This window comes from Thamnophis sirtalis, unplaced genomic scaffold, assembly GCF_051295495.1.
Source record: "Thamnophis sirtalis isolate CommonGarterSnake01/CBP01778 unplaced genomic scaffold, rThaSir2_p1.2 scaffold_15, whole genome shotgun sequence".
Classification (NCBI taxonomy): Eukaryota; Metazoa; Chordata; class Lepidosauria; order Squamata; family Natricidae; genus Thamnophis; species Thamnophis sirtalis.
This window is the reverse complement of record NW_028261395.1, coordinates 31,542,749-31,564,692: the sequence shown is the minus strand read 5'-3', so window position 1 is coordinate 31,564,692 and position 21,944 is coordinate 31,542,749. Positions and strand designations below refer to the sequence as shown.

Sequence of the window (21,944 nt, the reverse complement as noted above, 5' to 3'; positions counted from 1 at the left end):
ATTTACTTTGATGCTTCTTCTGAGATACTCAGTTTTCACCTCTGTTTGAGCACATGTTCTTCATAACCAGTGACCCTTACTTCAATCCATTCCTTGCAGTAGAACACAGACTAACTGTAGTTTAGTATCTCATCTTTTTATTGTTGTTGTTTTTGAAGAAAGCGATACCAAAAGGAAATCTTACATTTTTATGTTGGGAATATTATTGTTGTTGTTGTTGTTGTTGTTATTGTTGTTGTTGGTTAAACTTTGGTGAGTTTCACAGCCTTTGGGGCTGGTTGGTAGCTCAACAGCTCGAGTCCTAACCAAGGACCTAGGAACAGTTAAGGTAACGTCGGAGGATATAAGCTGTTCCAAGTAGGGTGGTTTTTTGTAGAGTCAGAATGTTCAAGTCCGATAAATTTAGAATTTCCAAATAGCGAGGTAGCCCTTTAGGTATTGCTCCAAGGGCTCTAGTTACAATCGGGACAACACACGATTTCTTTTTCCACAGTCGCTCAATTTCAATTTGCAAGTCCCAGTACTTTGTGATTTTTTCTTGCTGTTTATCTTCAATTCGTGCATCTCCAGGTATTGCAATGTCAATGAATCATACTTTTTTTCTTTTCAACTCTTGCTTTGTCAGGCGTGTTGTAGGCCAAGTGCCTGACAGTCTGAATTCTGAAATCCCACAAGTCCCGTTACTTTGTGATTTTTTCTTGCTGCTTATTTTCAATCTGCACATCACCAGGTTGTTACCTCATATTGTGTCATTAAGATGAATTAATGGGATTGGTACCTAGTAAATGAAATAATAAGGCCAATTCTGAATACATGCAGTACGCACCCAGGAATGGGAACAGTGGGATGGAAATGTCTTATTATTGCAACCTTCCTAGAATCGTAGGCAATCTATGCTTCACTGGGTCATTGTTTCAGAGATCTTTCATTATTTCAACAGAGAAACAGTATTATCACAGTTGGCAAGAAAACAACTTCTGACTTCCTGCTGGCTTCCCCATTGACTATTCTTATGGGCCATCAGAAATCTATCTTCTTTTCCTTCCTTCCTTCCTTCCTTCCTTCCTTCCTTCCTTCCTTCCTTCCTTCCTTCCTCCCTCCCTCCCTCCCTCCCTCCCTCCCTCCCTTTCCTCCCTCCCTCCCTTTTGCAGTAGGATAGAAGTCTCTTAATTATTACAACTTTTATAGAAGACGATGGTCTCATTGGGACCATATGCTCACGTGGAAACTCTTAATAGATAACAACATGAAGTGTGAATGTGGAGCTGGTTAGAGCCTGGTTCATTCAGAAATGGGACCTGGGCTCGTTGGTTTGATTTTGATTCCAACTTTACTATTCTGACTAAACTTTTCTTTGCTATTTAGGTAACAGTTACCAAGGCCACAGCAATTTCGATTTCCCCCATGGGAATCCCGGTGGGACATCTATGAACGACTTCATGCATGCTCCCCAGTTGTCACACCCACCGGATATGACCAGCAACATGGCAGCGCTTGATAAGCCCTTAAGTCATCCTATGCAGGAACCTGTAAGGATCTTACTTCTTTACCTTGCTCATATGACCTTCTGTCCACAGGCAGCGTGCATAATTGGGGATGTGCAGCAAGCAAAGTAAAAGGAAGCCTTTTTTTAAAAAAAGAAACGGGGGCAGCAGAGAAAGGAAAAGAAAAGAAAGTGAGTTCGCAAAAGAGGTATAGCTCCACCTTTGCAAGGCAATGCCTGGGGAAATCAAGCAAAGATCAGAGGTGTATAGAGGTTCACAGTCATCCAGGTCATGGTTGTCCCAAAGGTGCTTTTTCTAAAAGGCAACAGGACTTTCTCGGTTTCTTCTTCCTTGAAAACATTTCGCTTCTCATCCAAGAAGCTGAATTGAAGAAGCTTCTTGGATGAGAAGTGAAATGTTTTCAAGGAAAAAGACCAAGAAAGTACCATTGCCTTTTTGGAAAAAGCATCTTTGGGACAGAGATTAGATGACCAGCTCCACCCATCTTGCCTTCGTGACTCTGTGCAGTTTACACCAACATATATCTATATAGCAATACCGCTTAGACTTACTGTACGTATGTATATACTGCTTTACAGTGCTTTTACAGCCCTCTCTAAGCGGTTTACAGAGTCAGCGTATTGCCTCAACAATCTGGATCCTCATTTTACCTACCTTGGAAGGATGGAAGACTGAGCCCAATGAGATTCAAGAGAGAGGAAGAGGGAGGAGGAGGGAGGGAGGGAGAGAGAGAGAGAGAAGAGAAAGAGAGTGGGGAGGAAGAGGAAGAGAGAGAGAGAAAGAGGGAGAGAGAGATAGGGTGGGGGAGAAAGAAAAATAGAGAGGGAGAGAAAGAGAGAGAGAGAGAGAGAGATAGGGAGAGGGGGCAGAGAGATCTATCTATCTAGCTATCTATCTTATATAACGAAAGGCCATTTGGCCATATTGTTTGTTGAGTTCATTCATACACTATATTTCCGAAAGTATTCGCTCACCTGCCTTTACTCGCATATGAATTTACTGTAAGTGACATCCCATTCCTAATCCATAGGGTTCAATATGACGTCGGTCCACCCTTTGCAGCTATAACAGCTTCAACTCTTCGGGGAAGGCTGTCCACAAGGTTCAGGAGTGTGTTTATGGGAATTTTTGACCATTCTTCCAGAAGCGCATTTGTGAGGTCACACACTGATGTTGGACGAGTTTACGTGGCCTACCTCTTCGTGGCTGAGTTGCTGTCGTTCCCAAACACTTCCACATTCTTATAATACAGCTGACAGTTGACTGTGGAATAGTTAGGAGCGAGGAAATTTCACGACTGGATTTGTTGCACAGGTGGCATCCTCTCACAGTTCCACACTGGAATTCAATGAGCTCCCGAGAGCAACCCATTCTTTCACAAATGTTTGTAAAAACAGTCTGCATGCCTAGGTACTTGATTTTATACACCTGTGGCCATGGAAGTGATTGGAACACCTGATTCTGATTATTTGGATGGTTGAGCGAATACTTTTGGCAATATAGTGTATGTAGACACCCCCACTGGCTCTTTTAAGGTCAGGGGAGGGGGCACTATTTAGCCCATATATTGTTCCTTTCAATGCTGTGTAAGCACTAAGTCATAAAGAAAGAAAAAGGCTGACTCTGTAAACTGCTTAGAGAGGGCTGTAAAGCACTGTAAAGCAGTATATAAGTCTAAGTGCTATTGCTATGACTCCATATGACCCCAGTCAAGTTGTCTTAGTGTCTTTTTGGTGATCTTCCCAATTGCTCAAATTTGCCTGTCGCATCCAAATTATGTGCAATAAAGGTCCATTCAATCAAGCTTTTATTATATTAGGGGATATTTAACTTGGCTGCTGAAGCCACATAAGAAGATAAAAATTGATACAAGGACATGATTCAGTGATTGCAGTGACTGCAGTCGCTGTACTGTCTACAATCCTCATCTGTTCCTCTGCTAAATAAAACTGCCTTTGGCTCAGTGGCTAAGAAGCTGAACTTGTTGTTCAGAAGGTCGACAGTTTGGCAGTTCGAATCCCCAGCTCTCCGTAACGGAGTGAGCTCCCGTTACTTGTCCCAGCTTCTGCCAACCTAGCGGTTAGAAAGCATGTAAAAAGGCAAGTAGAAAATAGGAACCACCTTTGGTGGAAAGGTAACAGCGTTCTCTGCACCTTCGGCATTTAGTCATGCCGGCCACATCACCACGGAGACGTCTTCAGACAGCACTGGCTCTTCAGCTTTGAAACAGAGATGGGTATCGCCACCTAGAGTCAGGAACAACTAGCACACCTGTGCGGGAGAACCTTTACCTATACTATTTACTACAATGCATTTAATGTTACGATGTCCTTCACTTCTAAATAGAGTACATAATAATTGTTGATCTTCCTCGGCACTCCTTTAGGAATGATAACCAAGAAAATGTATGTGTCTTCCCAGCCATTAACAAAACAATACATGGACAACAGATTCCACATTTCCTATTTTGGCTTGGCACATTTTTAACTTTCTTTTTTATTTTTCCAAGTGCCACAGAGGCACAACAAAAATCCTCTGGGATATTTTGGGGTTATGATCATTGCAAAGTATCTCGCTGTATGAAAAGAAGCATTTGATTTCCCCAATGGGAAAAAAAAATCTATTTGCCTTGCCATATCTCCAACATATTCACATAGTTCCAGGCTTACAACCATTAGTAACTTTTAGAAGTTTAAATGGCCCTGAAAAAGGGGAGTTACAACCGATCTTTGCACTTATGACCATTGCAATTACAACTATTAACCAGTGGAACAACTTGCCACCAGAAGCTGTGGGTGCTCCATCACTGGAGGTTTTGAAGAAGAGACAGAACAGCCATTTGTCTTGAGATGGCCTAGGGCAGGAGTGTCAAACTCCGGTCTATGGGCTGGATGCATCACATACTGGCTCTGCCCCCACCCGGTTTACCGAAGGGGGGAAAAGTCCCAATACATCACTTGACACTGCCGTGCCACCGCAAGTTTGACACCCCTGGTCTAGGGTTTCCTGCTTGAGCAGAGGGTTGGTCTAGAAGACCTCCAAGACCCCCATTTCAGACAAAAGGCTCCAGGACACTGCAACCATCATCAAGAGGAGACATTTGCCAAGCGTCTGAATTTTGATCAGGCGACAATGGGGATGCTCCAATGGCCATAAGTGTGAAAAACGATCACAAGACACCTTTTTTCCCCAGTGCCATTGTAATTTTGAATGGTCCCTAAACAATCTGTAGTTGCGTACTGATGTCTTAAGTGAAGTCCTCTGAAGTGGGAGGTGCTGCTGTGAAACGGAATTCTACTTCTCCCTTTACTTAAATCAGTTCACTTTAAGGAATAATGAGAGTCGAGTTGTGCATTTCGTTAAACAAAACGAGCACACACTTTAGCTGAACTCAACTTACGTTCTGACCACACACACGAGACACAACAACTTCCTTCGTCCAAAGACGTATCCAAGGGTAGGCTTCAAAAATTTCAGCAATGGGTTCTCTGCCTGGTTGCTGGGTGCCTCCTGCACCATGATGGGGGGGGAGGTGTTTTCACTTGCCCTGGGCTCCAGAGGCTTTCCCCGAGCCTCTGGGAAAGCGAAAACTGCCTCCCCCCAGGCTTTGGAGGCCCTCCCAGAACTTCCGGGAGGTCTGTTTTTCCCCCTTCCCGAGCCTCCACCCAGGCCCTGCATTTACCTTGCATCCAAAATGGGCCACGTGGAGACTCCTGAGAGGGGAGGGGTGGGTGGGGCCAGCCAGGGTTGGGATATGGAGGTCCTCTGAACTGGCCATAATGTTATCTATGGGTTCTCCCAAACATGGCCAAACCCATAGCAGCCCATCCCTGAACAACTTCCCTCACGCAAAGATGTATCTTGAGAGCTTCTGGTTCCCTTCCTCCTCCATGCCATGCTAACTCTTTTCTAACCATGGCATTCCAGGAGAATTTCATGGTGTCACCCTTGAAATAAGTTTATGCCGGGGATCAGCAACTGAAAGCCCTATCAATTCTGGTGCCGACTGGCGACAGGAAGCTGCAGCAGAGATATGAAAGAGCCACATGCAGCTCCAGAGCTGCATGTGACTTTTTCGTCCCTCTGCTGTGGCTCTCTGTTGCCGATCAGCACCATAATTGATAGGGTTTTCGGTTAGGACAGGTAGAGGAAAAAGGATGCTGTGCTAGGAGGAGACTCTATGATGGGGGAACTGGATTTCCGGTTGGCTCCAGAATTGAACGGGGGGCTTCCATTTTGTGGCTCTGTCAGTGTTTAAGGTTGCTGACCCCTCGTCTATGTAACTAGAATGCCAAACCATGCCTCAGATATCTTCAATCTCCTTTGGGTTTGGAGAATTTCTTCTGGAAACAGCAGAATTGTCCAAAGTGAAACATTTTCCGGGGGTGGGGGGGTGGGATACCCAAGAAAGTCCAGTTGACTTTTGAAAGAGTACCTTTGGCCAAAGTTTTCCAGAACATTCTACCTCAAACTGGTTAGCTGTGCATGTCCCTCGTTGGTGCAGTTCCTGTCGCCAAGAGCAACCAGTTTTCAAATCTAAGGGCACAATTAATTTTTAATACTAATGCATTTTGCACATGGACTTATTTTGTTTCCGAAATAAATGAAAAAGACACACACACACACACCAAAATCCCATTTTAGGGTTGCTTATTTTCAGATTCCCTTTATAGAACATTGCAAGCTAACCATTCAGCTGCCATGATAGGCACACATTCAGAAATCCAGAAGGAGGTAAATCCTTTTTCCGAAAGGAAAATACACTTAACCCCTTTAAAAGAGGGAAGCTGCCCTGGCTTGTGCTTATTTAAGATCCACTCCCCCACATGAGGTCTCTCCCAGAAGTCATTACTTTAGCCTTTTCATAAATCATTTTGAATGTCTCTTGGCTACGGTAAGATCAAGCAGTCTGCAGTGCTGGCCTTAATGCAATTGATTCTCAGGCTGGAAAATAGCACTGTCTGCAAAAAAAATATATGAAATTGAGCTGATATTCAGCTTCATTTCCCACACTTTTACAAGGACTGAGATTAACCAGGTACTAAGAAATAGGGGCAAATCGCCTCCTTCCTCCCTCTCTTTCCTCCCTCCTCCCCTTCCTTCCTTCCTTCCTTCCTTCCTCCTTCTCATTTCCTTACCTTCCTCCCTCCCTTTCCTTCCTCCCTCCCTTTCTTTCCTCCCTCTCCTCCGTTCCTCCCTTCATCCCTTTCATTCCTTCTCTACCTCCTTTCCTTCTTTTATCCCTCCTTCCCTTCCTTCCTCCCTTCTTTCCTTCCTTCCTTCCTTCTCCCCCCTTCCCTTCCCTTTTCCCTCCCTCCCTCTCCTCCCTCCCTGCCCTCCGTTCCTCCCTTCATCCCTTTCATTCCTTCCCTCCCTCCTTCCTTTCTCCCTCCTTTCCTTCTCTTCCCTCTCCTCCCTCCCTCCTTTTCCTTCCTCCCGCCCTTCCAAACCTCCCTTTCCTTCCTTCCTCCTTTTCCCTCCTCCATCCCTTCCCTTCCCCACCCTCCCTCCCTTCCCTCCCTCTCCTTCTTTCTTCCCTCCCTTCCTCCCTCATCACTCACTCTCCTTCCTCCCTCCCTCCCTTTCCTTCCTTTTTTCTTCCTTCCTCTCTCCCTCTCCTTCCTTTTTTCCTTCCTTCCTTTCTCTCTCCCTCTCCTTCCTTACTCCCTCCTTTCCTTCCTTCCACCCTTCCCTTCTTCCCATCCTCCCTCTCCTTCCTTCCTCCTCGTTTCCTTCCCTCCCTCCCTTTCCTCCTTTCTTCCTTTCCTCCCTCCTTTTCCTTCCTCCCCCCCCTTCCTTCTCCCTCCCTCCCTCCCTCCCTCCCTCCTTTCTTTCCTTCCTTCCTGTAAAAGAGGAGAAAAAATTCATTTCCCCTATTCTGAAACCAGATAGGAAAGAAAATAACAGAACACAGCAAGAATCTCCTCTCTCCCACCACTTCTCTGTCCCTGCTTCTCGAAACAGAAAATGTGCAAAGTTACTCTGATTTCTTTACAAATATAAAATGCCAATTCTGCAAACTCTGGCTTGGCTCATTATGTTCCTGCCCCATCTCAAAAAGAGGGAGATGTCCTGCTGTATCTGTGTGTTATCTGAAGGACCAGTTGCAAACGTTAGCATATGGCCTTGACCATTTGGGGCAGGTAGTCCACCTCCCTGCCCCAAATGGTCATTTGTAGAAGACAGATGTTCCACCTTAGTGCTTGCCCCCCTGGGCAAGTAACACATATAGAGCCTCCTGGCTTCTAAGTTTCCTGTCTTGCATCTCACCATGGCACAAACATGTCCCAATAACATCTCTTCGCCAACATCTCTTCAGGGTGTTGTCTTCATCTTGCCCTTTCATCTCGACTACCATCACAAGTGGTATGTTCTCTGTTCTCCTAACCCATCCAAGGGCAACCTCAAGAGAATAAATCAGTTGGGTTTGGTTAGTCCAGGGGTCGGCAACCTTAAACACTCAAAGAGCCACAAAGGTCCTAACTGGAAGCCCCCAGTTCAATTCTAGAGTTGACCGGAAGCCCAGTTCCCCCACCATAGAGTCCCCTCCTAGCATGGTGTCCTTTTTCCTCTGCCGACCGGAAGTCCAGTTTCCTCACCAAAGAGTCTCCTCCTAGCACAGCATCCTTTTTCCTTTTACCAGCTGGAAGTCCAGTTCCCCACCATAGAGTCTCCTCCTAGTGCGGCTTCCTTTTGCTGGTGACAGAGAGCCACAGCAGAGGGAAGAAAGAGCCACATGCGGCTCCAGAGCCGCCAGTTGCTGACCCTTGGGTTAGACATTACCTTTGAACGAAATCAGGTGTGGCACTGCTAAGAAATGCAGAAAAGATATCGGTGTTGCAGATACCCAATTTCACACTAGTGATTTCTGCCAACTGGGCCAGGAGAATGGAAGGATGAACCACCAACGTAGCAGTGGGAGAAGGCCCACATATTTGCTGGAATCCCCTGAATCAGGTTGTGTCGACACTGCAAGCATGATGGTTTGCTTTATATTATGATGGGAAGCAGGATGCTTTAAGTATTAGGGATGTGTTCTTAATTTGAATGGAACCTACCTCTAAATGGTGACATTTGAATAGCAGCTACTGAGTACCATGACTGTAAAAGGAATGACAAACTACATTGTTCTTCGAAGAGTAGAACATCAGTATAAGTGAGAGCACAAATGATTTCCTTCTAGATGTCTAAAGCTGAAGAAAATTGAGCTGGTTGAAATAGGGTGTGCTGTGACTACATATACGAAAATAATTCTGTATGATATAGCAGAAGTCTGTGTTCTAGGAAGTTTTTGTCAGGGTTCCAAATAGCATCCAAAAGTAAATCAGAGTCCAAGGCAAGGTATTGCTCAAAGTTCCAATTTATTAAGAGAGCCATCTTGATACATCTGGGAAAACTTGAATCTGAAAGCTTCCCGCTTTCCCCACCTAGTTGAAAGTTCAAGATTTTGCCCCCACTTCCACAAGTCCATCACATGGTCCAATCTCCCACTGCCATGCGGGCAGGTCCACCCATCCATTTCCAGTCAGGTGCAGAGGTGCAAAGACAAAGGATGACCTTGGCTTTCTAGAAAGAATTTCATTATGGCTACATAGCATCTAACTCCATACAATGCCCCCTCCTATTTTCCCACAAGAGAAAATGCATGGCAGAATAATAGAAAGTGTGGCAGGCCAAAGATCCAAAAGAAAAGATGGCTGAAGTTCTGACAGTTTGTGCACTTCCTTTTGTGTCCTTACGTTTGTGTATGGGGTTTGCAACTATATATACAGGTGAATTTAAATGACACTTCTTTTTAAATTCATACATATAGGTTTCATACACATAAAGCCCCCAGTTTTGGTCACTCTAATATAAAAAAAAATGTTGAGCATGGAGAGAAGAGCAACAAAGATGATTAGGAGACTGGAGGCTAAAACATATGAAGAACAGTTGCAGGAACTGCGTATGTCTAGTTTAATGAAAAGAAAGAAAGATGCGATAGCTGTCTTCCAATATTTGAGGGACTGCCACAAAGAAGAGGAGGTCACACTATTCTCCAAAAACCTGAAGGCAGGACAAGAAACAATGGTTGGGAAGAAGATAGCTGATGTCGCAACGGCACGACATACGATCTTGGTGCCCCGAGATTGCAGTCGAATTTCTGCCGCTGGATGATCCACTTGGACCTAAACTGTCCCGCAGAGATGGTGATTGAGAAGGGCACCTCCTGCTGATCTGAGGGACACTGCAAAGTCCCTGAAAGATCCAGGAATAGCCTTTTTTTTCCGGTGACAGAAACGCAGCTAATGAAGTTGGGACAGCTCCAGACTGGGAAGAAAGCGAAAAGAGAAATGTATTGAATTGGTGAGGAAATTTTATTATTAGAGGAAGAGACTATCCAAGAAAAAAAAAGTTAAGTTAAGATTGAAGACAGAAGACTGTAGGCAGCAAGATTGATCTGCATTGAACTTAGTGTGTTATCCACTTTCTAATTTTTTTTTCATGGATGGAACTTTTGCAGGGGCTCCCTATTTTTTAAACTGAATGGATTAATTCTTTCTTCTTCTTTTTTCACTTTTGCTTATACCAGTGATGGCGAACCTATGACACGCGTGTCAGTGCTGACACGCGTAGCCATTTGGGGTGACACACACAGGATTTCATGCGATTCATCCTCGGCTCCTGCACGGCCGCCGAGGATGAAAGAATCTGTGCTGGAGGAACGGGGGGGGCGGGACGTGTGATCTCCCCCGCCCACACTCACTTACTGTATCGCCGCCGCCCCTTTCTGAGTGCAGGGGCTGCTGGTAAGGCGTGCCTGCCATGCGCACACACGTCATCAGTGCGGCGAGGGAGGACCCGCAGGAGAGGAGCGCGGGAACAGTGCGCGCCTCTCTCCAGTCAGGCCGGCACAGAGAGTCTTATGTTTTTGTTGAAGTGACACACAACGCGAGTTATGCTCGATTTTTTGCCGATTTTTGACACACCACGCCAAAAAGGTTGCCCATCACTGGCTTATACCTATGGATTAAAATTCTCCTTTTTAAAATAATGCTTGATTTGATTGATTGGATTGTTTTTGATCTCCATTTAAGGGGGTATTTTTCTTTCTTAAGCTTGGAATATAAAGAAGAAAATAAGAAGGATTATAAAGAGGGTTGTAACAACAGGAGGAAAAGTAATTACACTGCCACTTAGAGGCTGGAGGCTGGATACATTGTTTTTTCTTCTTTCTCTTTGATCACTTGAGATTCAAGGTTCTTTCAGTTTGTTTACTGACAGTGATAGTAGGAAGAGCATAAGTTGTTTATACAGGTGCCTTTTGGAAGTTCTATTACTAGCTATGGAGGGAAGACAACATTTTGACTTGAAAGATAATAAATGAACCTGTTTGAAGTTTATTAAAATAGCCTTGAACCCTATAGTGGCAGTATCTACAAAATTGAAAGAATGGCTCAGCAGGAAAAAGAAACTGTAACATTGCAAATGATTATGTTTGAAATTCAAAATCTATTAGTTGTGACAGAGAGAATTGAAAAGAGATTGGAGAATATGGAATACAAAACAGAAAAATCTGTTGGAGAAACTGAGGGTGTTTACCAAATGAAGAAAGTGGAGGACAGAGTTCAAAAGATGGAAGAAAAAAATGAACAAAGAGATAAGAAAACTGTGGATACTGACAACAAAGTGAATGTGGTTGGCAATGGCAAGAGCAGAATATGGAAAGAGGAAATGGATCAATTGGAACTCTACCCCAGACTTCAGAACACAGAAGAAGAAAAGAGAGAAAAATTGATGGAGAGAAGGAGAGAAATCTTGATAGAAGCACTAGTGATAACCAAAAATAAGCTGATGGAAAGAGCAGATGTTGGGTTTCAAGCTTTTGTGAGATACGAAAGAAGCAGCATGTTGCCAAGGGAGGTTTATACAAGATTTATTAAGAAAGTAACTAGAACATTAATGCTACAAATGGCAAGAGATATAAGATTGTGCTATTGCTGGAGGGATACAGGTTGATGCAATGAAAATGTATAATAAAAATTAAGCTAAATTTAGTTTACTAGTAGTAGGTATAAAATGAAGCAACAACAGCTATAGTTAAATAATGATTAATAATGATAACAATACATATATATATATATATATATATATATATATATATATATATATATATATATATATATATATATACACATACATACATACATACATACATACATACATACATATATATATATATATATATATATATATATATATATATATATATATATATTAGTTTGATAATATGAAATTTTATATAAACCACACATGGAGATTATGAGAGGAGGTTTAAAAGCTTTTCTAGAATATGTTATAAAGATGTATTGTGTTTGGATGATTTTAGGATGATTTAATGGAATGTTATCATATAATCCTATTTTAGATTTTGAATATTATATATAAAAGGACGTAAAAACAATTATAGTCAAATTAAGGTTGAGATATAATAATTGTGATATACATGAATATAGGTGAATTAAAAATATGCGATTTGATATGAAAAGCAGGTGATGGCTATGGAAGAGATGCATAGAAATACTGTAACCAACTGACACACTTTCTACAATTTGTAATGGAAGATTGTTTTTGTTTGTTTGTTTGTCCTTGTTCAAAAACAAATAAAAATTGTTTTTATACAAAGAAACAATGGTTGGAAGCTAACCAAGGAGAGAAGCAACCTAGAACTAAGGAGGAATTTCCTGACAGTGAGAACAATTGACCAGTAGGACAACTTGCCTTCAGAAGTTGTGGATGCTGCATCACTGGAGGCTTTTAAGAAGAGACAGAACAACCATTTGTCTGAAATAATATAGGATTTCCTGCTTGAGAAGAAGTTGGACTAGAAGACCTCCAAGGTCCCTTTCAATTCTGTTATTCCTCAATCATTATAGTCTTCTATGAAGGAAGATCTGTGTAAAAAGAAAGTCCATCAACAAAAAAAAAACAAGCCCAGAAATGGATAGGCTAACACAATTAATGAAAAGAAAGAAACTGAATAATTTTTGACCTGTATTTATTTTATCAATGGTTAGCTGATAAAAGCAGAAGTTAGAAACAAGGAAATATAAGGAAAAGATCAATGATATAAGGGAGGTATGTTAAAATGGTTAAGTAAACACCATCATCATTATGATTAATATTATTATAATCAATACTAATGTAATGAACACTGTTGTAAATGTTTTGATTATTATTTCCTAAAACTATGTACCCAGACAATGCACTGTTTAATTAAAAATGGAAATTTTATATGTTATAAAATAAAATAAAAACTTGATAAAAAAAACAAGCAAACACACACACACAAAGACACACACACACAAACACACACAGAGAGAGAATGAGTGGATGTCTATATGCAGAACAGTAAGAAGAGTTGGAGAGGCTTTTTTTAAACAAATAGGTGAGCTTTTCTAATTTTCTCATTTCATTTTGTTCCTTGCACTGTGCAACTAAACTGTCAATAGTTGATTCTCTGATGCATATTTGTTTAGCTGGAAAGTATTTTGCCCCAAAGAAAAACACAGAACGTTGTGCTCGCTTTGATAGAATTCATACCAGAAAAGTTAAAAGAAGTCAACATACTAGAGAGGGAAGTAGAAGTTAACATACTAGAAAACGTCAATGCTTATGGAGATTTTTTTAGTCATCCAAGTCATGGTTGCCCCAAAGACGCTTTTTTTTTTCAAAAGGCAACTGGGCTTTGTTTTTCCTTGAAAACGTTTCACTTCTCATCCAAGAGGCTTCTTCAGTTCTGACTCACTCAGTGAGAACTGAGGAAGATTCTGGGATGAGAAGCCAAACGTCTTCAAGGAAAAACACAAAAAAAAGGCCAGTTGCCTCTTGAAAAAAAAAGCATCTTTGGGACTAGAAAAAACTAAAGAAGTTTCAACTTTCCCAATGACAGCGAATTTTCAAGGCATGAGCTTGGATCTGGACTTAGAATCACCATTTCCTATTCCATGTATATTTCTAAAAAATTGTGTTTTGAAGGCCAGGCAGGCACCCAAATGGGTTTCTCCTGGATGATGACGGATTTTAGCGATGATGGTTTATGAAACAATTCCCTCGCCCTCCCGCACCATGCTGTCCCCATCTTCCCAGCTTGCCACCTCATCTCCTCATGTCTCCTCTCCGGCTTCTTTCCTCCTGCAGATCCCTCATCCTGGCAACACTGATCAATCCCATAGCTCCATGCCTCAAGGTTTGCACGTCCCTCATCCCAGCAGCCAGTCAGGGCAGCCATTACATCACAGTGGTCCCCCGACTCAGCCGTCCCGGCAGCCGACCCAGGCCGCTTCTAGCAACCATCCTCACAGCGATCTGGCTTTTAACCCCTCGACAGCTTTAGAAGCTCAACCTGGTGGGCAGGGGACATCTGACATGCCGGAACCTTCGCTGGATGTAAGTCTGTGTCATTCTGTCATCTGCTTCCCTTCACAGTGCATCCGAGGTCAGAAAAGGCGGAAGGAAGGATAACTGTTATCATCAGGGGTCATCATTTAGATGATTCGTGGACTTCAATTCCCAGAATTCCTCAGCCACTATGCTATGTCAGCTTTGTGGCGCATTGGTTAGAGTGCCGTACTGCAGGCTAGGGGATGTGGTGGCTCAATGGGTAAGATGCTGAGCTTCTCGATCAGAAGGTCGGCAGTTTAGCAGTTCGAATCCCCAGCACCATGTAATGGAGTGAGCTCCCGTTACTTGTCCCAGCTTCTGCCAATCTAGCAGTTTAAAAGCATGTAAAAAGGCAAGTAGAAAAATAGGAACCACCTTTGGTGGGAAGGTAACAGCATTCTGTGCACCTTCGGCGTTTAGTCATGCCAGCCACATGACCACGGAGACGTCTTCAGACCTCTTTGGCTTAGAAACAGAGATGAGCACCGCCTCTAGAGCCGGAAACTACTAGCAAGCATGTGCGGGGGAACCCTTGTGTTACTGCAGGCTACTTCTGCTGCCTGCCAGCTGCCTGCAATTTGGCAGTTCAAATCTTACCACGTTCAAGGTTGACTCAGCCTTCCATCCTTCCAAGGTGGCTAAAATGAGGAGCCAGATTCTTGGGGGCAATATGCTAACTCTGTAAACCACTTAAAGAGGGCTGTAAAGCACTGTGAAGCAGTATGTAAGTCTGAGTGCTATTGCTATGCTGCCTGAAGAATTCTGAGAGTTGAAGTCCTCAAGTTATGAAGTTGCCAAGGTTGGAGAGCCCTGGTTTACATAGTCTACGCCCACATATTAGTTAAGAGTTAGCTGGGGCAAGCCAAGCCTGTTTGGGTTAATTTATGGTCCCATCTACCGTGCTGCAACAGAAAATATCTGTTAAATATTGTTAAAACAATATTACAAATATGTAGGCAATGAAGAACTGGACAGGGAAGTGAAGTAGAGCTGATATGCATGAAATTCAAATCCATTCTGTGCTTGCGCCTCATTTCCTCTCTGGCAATAAACTTCAGGGACATGACCTCAGGCCAATGGAAATTATGGCTTGTTATAAAATCTCTGATTAACAGATAACTGAAAGATAACTTCTTGGTAACATCTGTGGAGATTCTCATTCATCCAGGTCATGTTGTCCCATAAGTGCTTTTCCAAAAGGCAACTGGACTGGACTTTTTTGGGGGTTTCTTCTTAAAGAAACTGAAGAAGCTTCTTGGATGAGAAGCACGATATTTTCAAGGGGAAAAAAATCAAGAAAGTCCAGTTGCCTTTCGGGAAAGCATCTTAGGGATAATATGATACTGATAACATTCTTCTGTCCTTAGAGGGGCTTATATTGATAGAAGCAGATGGATCTGATTTTTGGACCATTTCTCCTTATCACCTACCATGTTCAGAATGGTCTTCTGTCCTCTACAGAGGCATTTTGAGGTCCATAACACAGATCTTTTTCTTTAAACCTTAGTGCAGTGGTGAAATTCAACATTTTTTACTACCGGTTCTGTGGGCGTGACTTAGTGGGTGTGGCAGGGGAAGGATACTGCAAAATCCCCATTCCCATCCCACTCTGGGGTCAACCAGAGGTGGTATTTTCCGGTTCTCCGAATTACTCAAAATTTCCGCTACGAGTTCTCCAGAACCTGTCAGAACCTGCTGAATTTCACCCCTGCCTTAGCGCAGATAGAGTAGCTCAACTCTTGTGGCCTAAATGGACATATCCATGTAGCTTTCTTGATAACAGTATGGAAATTGTTTTAACATTGTCTTATTTCAGGATGCTTTCACCGCTTTCCAATCTACTTGCTAGCCCTGAAGTTAATCTATTCAGCTTATAAAGCTTCACCAAAGTGGCAATCTTTTATCTGAATTCCAAACTAAGGAACTAGAATGGCAGAGTGGCAGGAAGCCACCAAGGTTAAGCCCTCATTCGTTTTGTTGCATAATTCTTGCGAACACAGCCAATAGCAAAAGAAGAGTGTAAGGCAGCTACAATTGTTTAAAAAAAAAAAAAAACTACTGTGCATATGCACCGATTGTTCAAAGGATGAAGGATTGGATGTTAAAGCAGTGGTGAAATTCATTTTTTTTTACTACTGGTTCTCTGGGTGTGGCTTGGTGGGCGTGGCAGGGGAAGGATACTGCAAAATCTCCATTCCCACCGCACTCTGGGGCCAGCCCTGCTGGTATTTGCTGGTTCTCCAAACTACTCAAAATTTCCACTACTGGTTCTCCAGAACCTGCTGAATTTCACCCCTGCGTTAAAGAGACATGAACTAGGACGCAAGGCTGGTCTGGCTGTAACCCTATTGATCTTAAGGAGATGTGGTCGCTCAGCGGTTAAAGATGCTTAAAGATGCTGAAAGATGCTGACAGCCCAGGTTTGAGACCCATATGCTGCGCAAGGGGGTGAGTTCCCGTTCCTTGTTCCAGCTCACCTAGCAGTTCAAAAGTATGCAAATGCAAGTAGATAAATAGGTACCACTTTGGTGGGGAAAAATGTACCTCTTTATTGATCTTAAGGATTGATCTGGCAAGTTAGGTGGGCATTCCCTCTCCGTTCATCACTCCATGTGTGTCCCTCCTGAAGCTTCATGCTCAGTGGTCGTATCTGATCACCCCCAGATAGATCAAAGGAATGCAAGAAACTGCAGTCCCCTGCTAGAATCTCCAAAATCCATTTACAGAACCCTTGTTGCATTGTAGAACTAATTAACCACCTTGGTGTCAAGCATCTATATTTTAGACTTAGAAATGTTTCTCATTTTTGACGGGGTATTCCTGCAGCTAGTATATTTAATGTTGTGCAATGTTTGCTATAAGGGACACGGTGGCTCAGTGGCTAAGACACTGAGCTTGTTGATCAGAAGGTTGGTAGTTCAGTGGTTCGAATCTCGTGTAATGGAGTGAGCTCCTGTTACTTCTACCAACCTAGAAGTTCGAAAGCATGTAAAAATGCAAGTAGAAAAATAGGAACCACCTTTAGTGGAAAGGTAATAGCATTCCATGCACCTTTGGCATTGAGTCATGCCGGCCACATGACCACGGAGACGTCTTTGGACAGCTGCCTCTTCGGCTTTGAAATGGAGACAAGCACCGCTCCTAGAGTCGGGAACAACTAACATATATGTGCGAGGGGAATCTTTACATTTAATGTTTGCTATGTCAGGCTAGGTGGCAACATCTAATTAACTTTGGATCTGACCAGTCAGTTTTCTTTCAGGCTGGTCTAAAAAAAAAAAAAGGTTGAGTAAGTTAGACCCTTTCTGGCCTCAGATAGAGCCCTAGGAAATTCCACAACTACAAACTGGGAAACTGGGAGAAAGACATCGGGGGGGGGGAGGCAATGTAGCTGTTCAAAGAAACTACATGGAATGTTCATAAAGCTATTAAGAGTTGAATTAATTCTAAGGCAACTTTATTATTTGTCTGTACTTGCTAAGATGCAGTCATATAATAATTTGGCAAGGAAGTCACTCATCCTTGTGATGAGCTGGGGCAAAATCATTTGTAAGCAAAGAGCATGGATGGTTTCCCCCCTCCCCATATAATAAGAAAGTTAGCCGAGGAGTTGGGGGGAAAAAAGCTAACATGCAAGACTTTTTAAAGTAAAGGTAAAGGTTCCCCTCGCACATATGGGGTTGTCATTCAAAGCTGAAGAGCCAGCGCTGTCCGAAGATGTCTCCATGGTCATGTCGCCGGCATGACTAAATGCCAAAGGCACACAGAACACTGTAACCTTCCCACTAAAAGTGGATCCTATTTTTCTACTTGCATTTTTACATGGTTTCAAACTGCTAGGTTAGCAGAAGCTGAGACAAGTAATGGGAGCTCACTCCATTACACGGTGCTAGGGATTTGAACCATCAAAGTGCCAACCTTTGTGATCGACAAGCTCAGCATCTTTTGAGCCACCGCGTCCCATTAAGACTTTTTAGGGGGAGAAATTATTCAAAAATGTGAATGGAAGCCCCCATGTAGGTGAACACAACTTTTTCAGTTCACATCTGTGCGTTCAGATAAGATTGTTCACACTATAGGGTTTCCTAACTAGGCAGGGGGTTGGACTAGAAGACAGGTCCCTTCCAACTCTGCTATTGTATTTATTTATTACTATCTAAACTGTGACAAATATCTATGGTATTTGGAAGGGGAAAAGGTGGGATGTGATTTTATATCTCCGATGCTGGCAAAATAAAAGGTCTTAACAGTGTTTTCACTCAGGAAGCCTCACATTTCATTGCCCCTAACTCCAGAGTGTGGAATGTCCTGAATAAATGGATCAGACAAGCTACATGATATTAGTGAATTAGACAGCAGTGTTCGGCTTTATTATTTATTCTGATAATTGATGAACGCTTGCAAAATCAAATTTTTTGAAGACTTTCTCCCACTAAAATTTGAGTTTAAACATGCCTGAATACAACTAGGAAAGGACGTTGGCTTTAAGAACACCATAGTAGAAATATTTATATATAAATATAAATATTTATGGGGGATGCAGTGGCTCAGTGGCTAAGACGCTGAGCTTGTTGTTCAGAAAGTTCGGCAGTTCAAATCCCTAGTGCCGCGTAACAGAGTGAGCTCCCAATACTTGTCCCAGCTTCTGCCACCCTAGCACTTCGAAAGCACATAAAAGTAGAAAAGTAGAAAAATAGGAGCCACCTTTGGTGGGAAGGTAACAGCGTTCTGTGCACCTTCGGCATTTAGTCATTCTGGCCATATGACCACAGAAATGTCTTCGGACAGCGCTGGCTGTTTGGCTTTGAAATGGAGATGAGCACTGCCCCCTAGAGTCAGGAACAACTATATAAAAGAAGAGACAGACAATGCGATCTCTGGAACTTAAAATATATTACCCACTTAGCTTTCGTTAGCCTCTGCTAACATCATCAGAGTGTAAAAACTACCATTGAGGAGATATTTACCTTTATACATCATTGATCAATTTGGCCATTGTGCATGTGATAGGCTTATCCACCTGCCACCCATCCATAATTAGCTCTGTTGTTTTTACTTCAGACATGGTATTTTTTACACTCTGACAATGTTAGCAGAGGCTAACAAAAATTAAGTGGGTAATATATTTTAAGTTCCGGAGAACTGCTAAACATTTTTGACTGTCAGCAGGTCTATCAAGCACATTTATTTATGAGACTGGGTAACCTATGGGTAGATGAATACTAGTTAAAGACTAGGACATACCTAAGAAATGTATTGAACAGATGAGTAGAACACTTAGTGAAACTTCAGCCATCTGTTTTATGAAAATGAGGGAGTAAATATACCGAAAGGTCCTTCTGATGAAGAGTTTCCTTAAATATGCAATTTGGGGAGAAAGGACTCAGCTAGTATTTTCCATGGAAGGCTACCTATGCACACGGACAAATTATGTGGTTGCGTGCAAGAGACAACGATGCTCAAAGAGTCATTTCTGTTTGGCTTCCATCAGTGAAGGCATCACGGCAGGTCAACGTTCTGTTGTCATTTAGTGGGATTGAGAGTCTCTGTCAATGCTTTAGAAGTTGCATCTTCCAATCAACGTGGCCAATGGATGCCTGCACTCTTGACAAGAGCTTCACCATCTGTCTTCTCTTTCTGTTGTAGCTACTTCCCGAGCTCACGAATCCCGATGAGCTACTTTCCTACTTGGATCCTCCTGACTTACCAAGCAATAGCAACGATGACCTTCTCTCTCTCTTTGAGAACAACTGAAGCCTTCTTCATTTCACTCCCAACCCACCTCCCTCCCGTCGGACACCTCCGTAGCTTCACAGCGAGGCATCGCGAATGACTCTTTCCCACGAGGTCAAGCTCACCGCTCGAGCGTACAGCAGCACACACTCCTTCCTGTCTTCACCTCGGACCTGCTCGAGTCCCAAGTTTGGACCGCGGCGGTGAAGAGAAGCAAGAGGACAATCTGGGGTTGACCTCTTAGACTGCCTGTCCACATCCCAGACCGTTTGTACAGCTATGGGAAAAATAAACCCTCACTCTCTGGTTCTACAGACCGAAAGAGTGGATGACTTTTTGGGATATCTAGCAAGGAACATCCCAGCCACTCTCAGCAAGGAAAGAAAGAAAAAGGGCCCCAGGTCCATCCTTGACCAGTTTCAGAGTGTCTTTCCAACCGATGTTCTTCCATGCGTTTCCTTCCTCCTGTCTTTCCGCTCGGTCCTCTCCAAGTTATGCAGATTCCGGTCTACCTGTCGGACAAAATAAGGACAACCGTTGGCGGCACAGTTCAGACTCGGAACTCAAAAATACCAAAAAGCACAAAGAAATCAGTCATGTCACAAGTAGGGTAACATATACAACATGTGTCAGAGGGAGACATCAGACAGTGGGGCTTCCCCACCTACCCATCCACCCACATGGTCCTGTGAAATCTCCAGGTTGTAGCAAGCATGGGGTGTTTTTTTTTCCTAGTCAATTGTAGCATCTTTGATTTGATTTAATCACTCTTGTGGGCAGAACAGCTCTTTCCCTTTACACAACGTGTTGTGGTCCGACGTCTCGTGTTTTTTTTTTCCCCGACAAATGCTTTCACTCCGTTGATTGTCTTTTGGGTCACAGAACGGCCAGTCTCTGAGGAGGGGAAAAAAGGAAAAGGAAAGAAAAATTGGAGAAAGGCGCGAACCTTTTTTTTTTGCATAGGAAATCAGAAATCCCTGCAACATATTAGCCGTGAGAACGTCTCTCTTTTCTTTACTTAGGCAGTCAAAAAAATTGCTCCGTTCCTACAGAAAACAGGAAAGGGGAAGGGACGGGAAAGAACCCCCTCCCCTCCCAGCAAGGTGAGGGAAAAAGTTCAAAATCCATTATGGCCACCATAAACAGGTGATCAAAACTCCACCCCTTTTTAATCTGCAGGGCACTGAATGGGACAACTCACCACACAGCCAACCCGCCACAGGACAAGTCGTTACGAGGCAATTCAATCATTCAATGTAAGGATTTCAAATCATTTAAAAAAAGATTTTAACTTTTGGTCATTTGCATTTCATGTTATCTTTTCTTTAACTATTCTATTTCACCATTTCTTTGATATTCGTGTAACGATGAATTGTCCCGCAGTGAGTTGGCCATGCTGAGTTGTCCTAAGACCAGTGATGGCAAACCTTTTCGGCACCGAGTGCTCAAACCTGAACGCACTCATGTGCACGCGTGCGCCGGAGCACCGAAAACCTGAAGACCAGCTGGCCATTATGCATGTGTGCGCCAGAAATCCAAAGACTGCATGCATGTGTGCATCGGCCAGCTGGTCTTCGGGTTTCCTGAGCTTCGGCACGCAGGAAGATCAGCTGGCTGGCGCACAGTAGAAACCAGAAGAGCAGCTGGCGATGGCACGCATGCCCACAGAGTGTTCTGCGTGTCACCTCTGGCACACGTGCCATAGGTTCGTCATCATGGTCCTTGACCCTACAGGGTGGAGGCGTGGTAAGTTTTTAAAAAAGTGGTAGGTTTCCATCACATCACAGCTAAAATCTTGATTGTTTTGACTGTCCGCTTCATCCAAGCCAAATTTGTGAAAAATTGAAACAGGCGTTTATATGAAGAGAAACACCAAATAACCCTAAATGCTTGTCTTGGGTTTTCCAGGCTGTGTTGCGATTCATCCTTTTGACCTTGTGTTTTATCATTTCACCTGAAAGCACCACTTCCTCTTTCTTTCTTTCTTTCTTTCTTTCTTTCTTTCTTTCTTTCTTTCTTTCTTTCTTTCTTTCTTTCTTTCTTTCTTTCCTTCCTTCTTTCCTTTCCTTCCTTCCTTCCTTCCTTCCTTCCTTCCTTCCTTCCTTTCTTTCTTCATTTTTTAACAAAAAGTGGATTTCCAAGGTAATTGGGCATGGGGAAGAAATGAAGTCATTCTGGTGCAATTTTCCTGCCAATTCCCATGCCGAATGCTTCACTGGCGTTTGTGGTTCTCCCTCAGTTGCTTCCTTCTTGCATGCACTTCCAGTCACTTCTGAGCCCACT

The 21,944-nt window shown here is 43.1% G+C and overlaps 1 protein-coding gene across 7 annotated transcripts in view; it reads left to right on the top strand.

Annotated features, from left to right (window-relative positions):
- ZMIZ1 (zinc finger MIZ-type containing 1) overlaps positions 1 to 21,719 on the top strand; it is a 466,283-nt gene extending 444,564 nt beyond the window's left edge. For 5 of the 7 annotated variants that reach the window (XM_087702237.1, XM_087702240.1, XM_087702239.1 and 2 more), the window contains 3 exons: positions 1,366 to 1,529; positions 13,686 to 13,934; positions 19,575 to 21,719. In XM_087702237.1, coding sequence (XP_087558363.1) covers positions 1,366 to 1,529; positions 13,686 to 13,934; positions 19,575 to 19,682 — 521 coding nt within the window. In that variant the 3' untranslated portion in view covers positions 19,683 to 21,719. Of the gene's footprint in view, positions 1 to 1,365; positions 1,530 to 2,535; positions 3,309 to 13,685; positions 13,935 to 19,574 lie in introns of those variants that run through there. The other 2 variants (XM_087702241.1, XM_087702242.1) reach the window with 2 other exon arrangements.
- Positions 21,720 to 21,944: the final 225 nt, after the last annotated feature.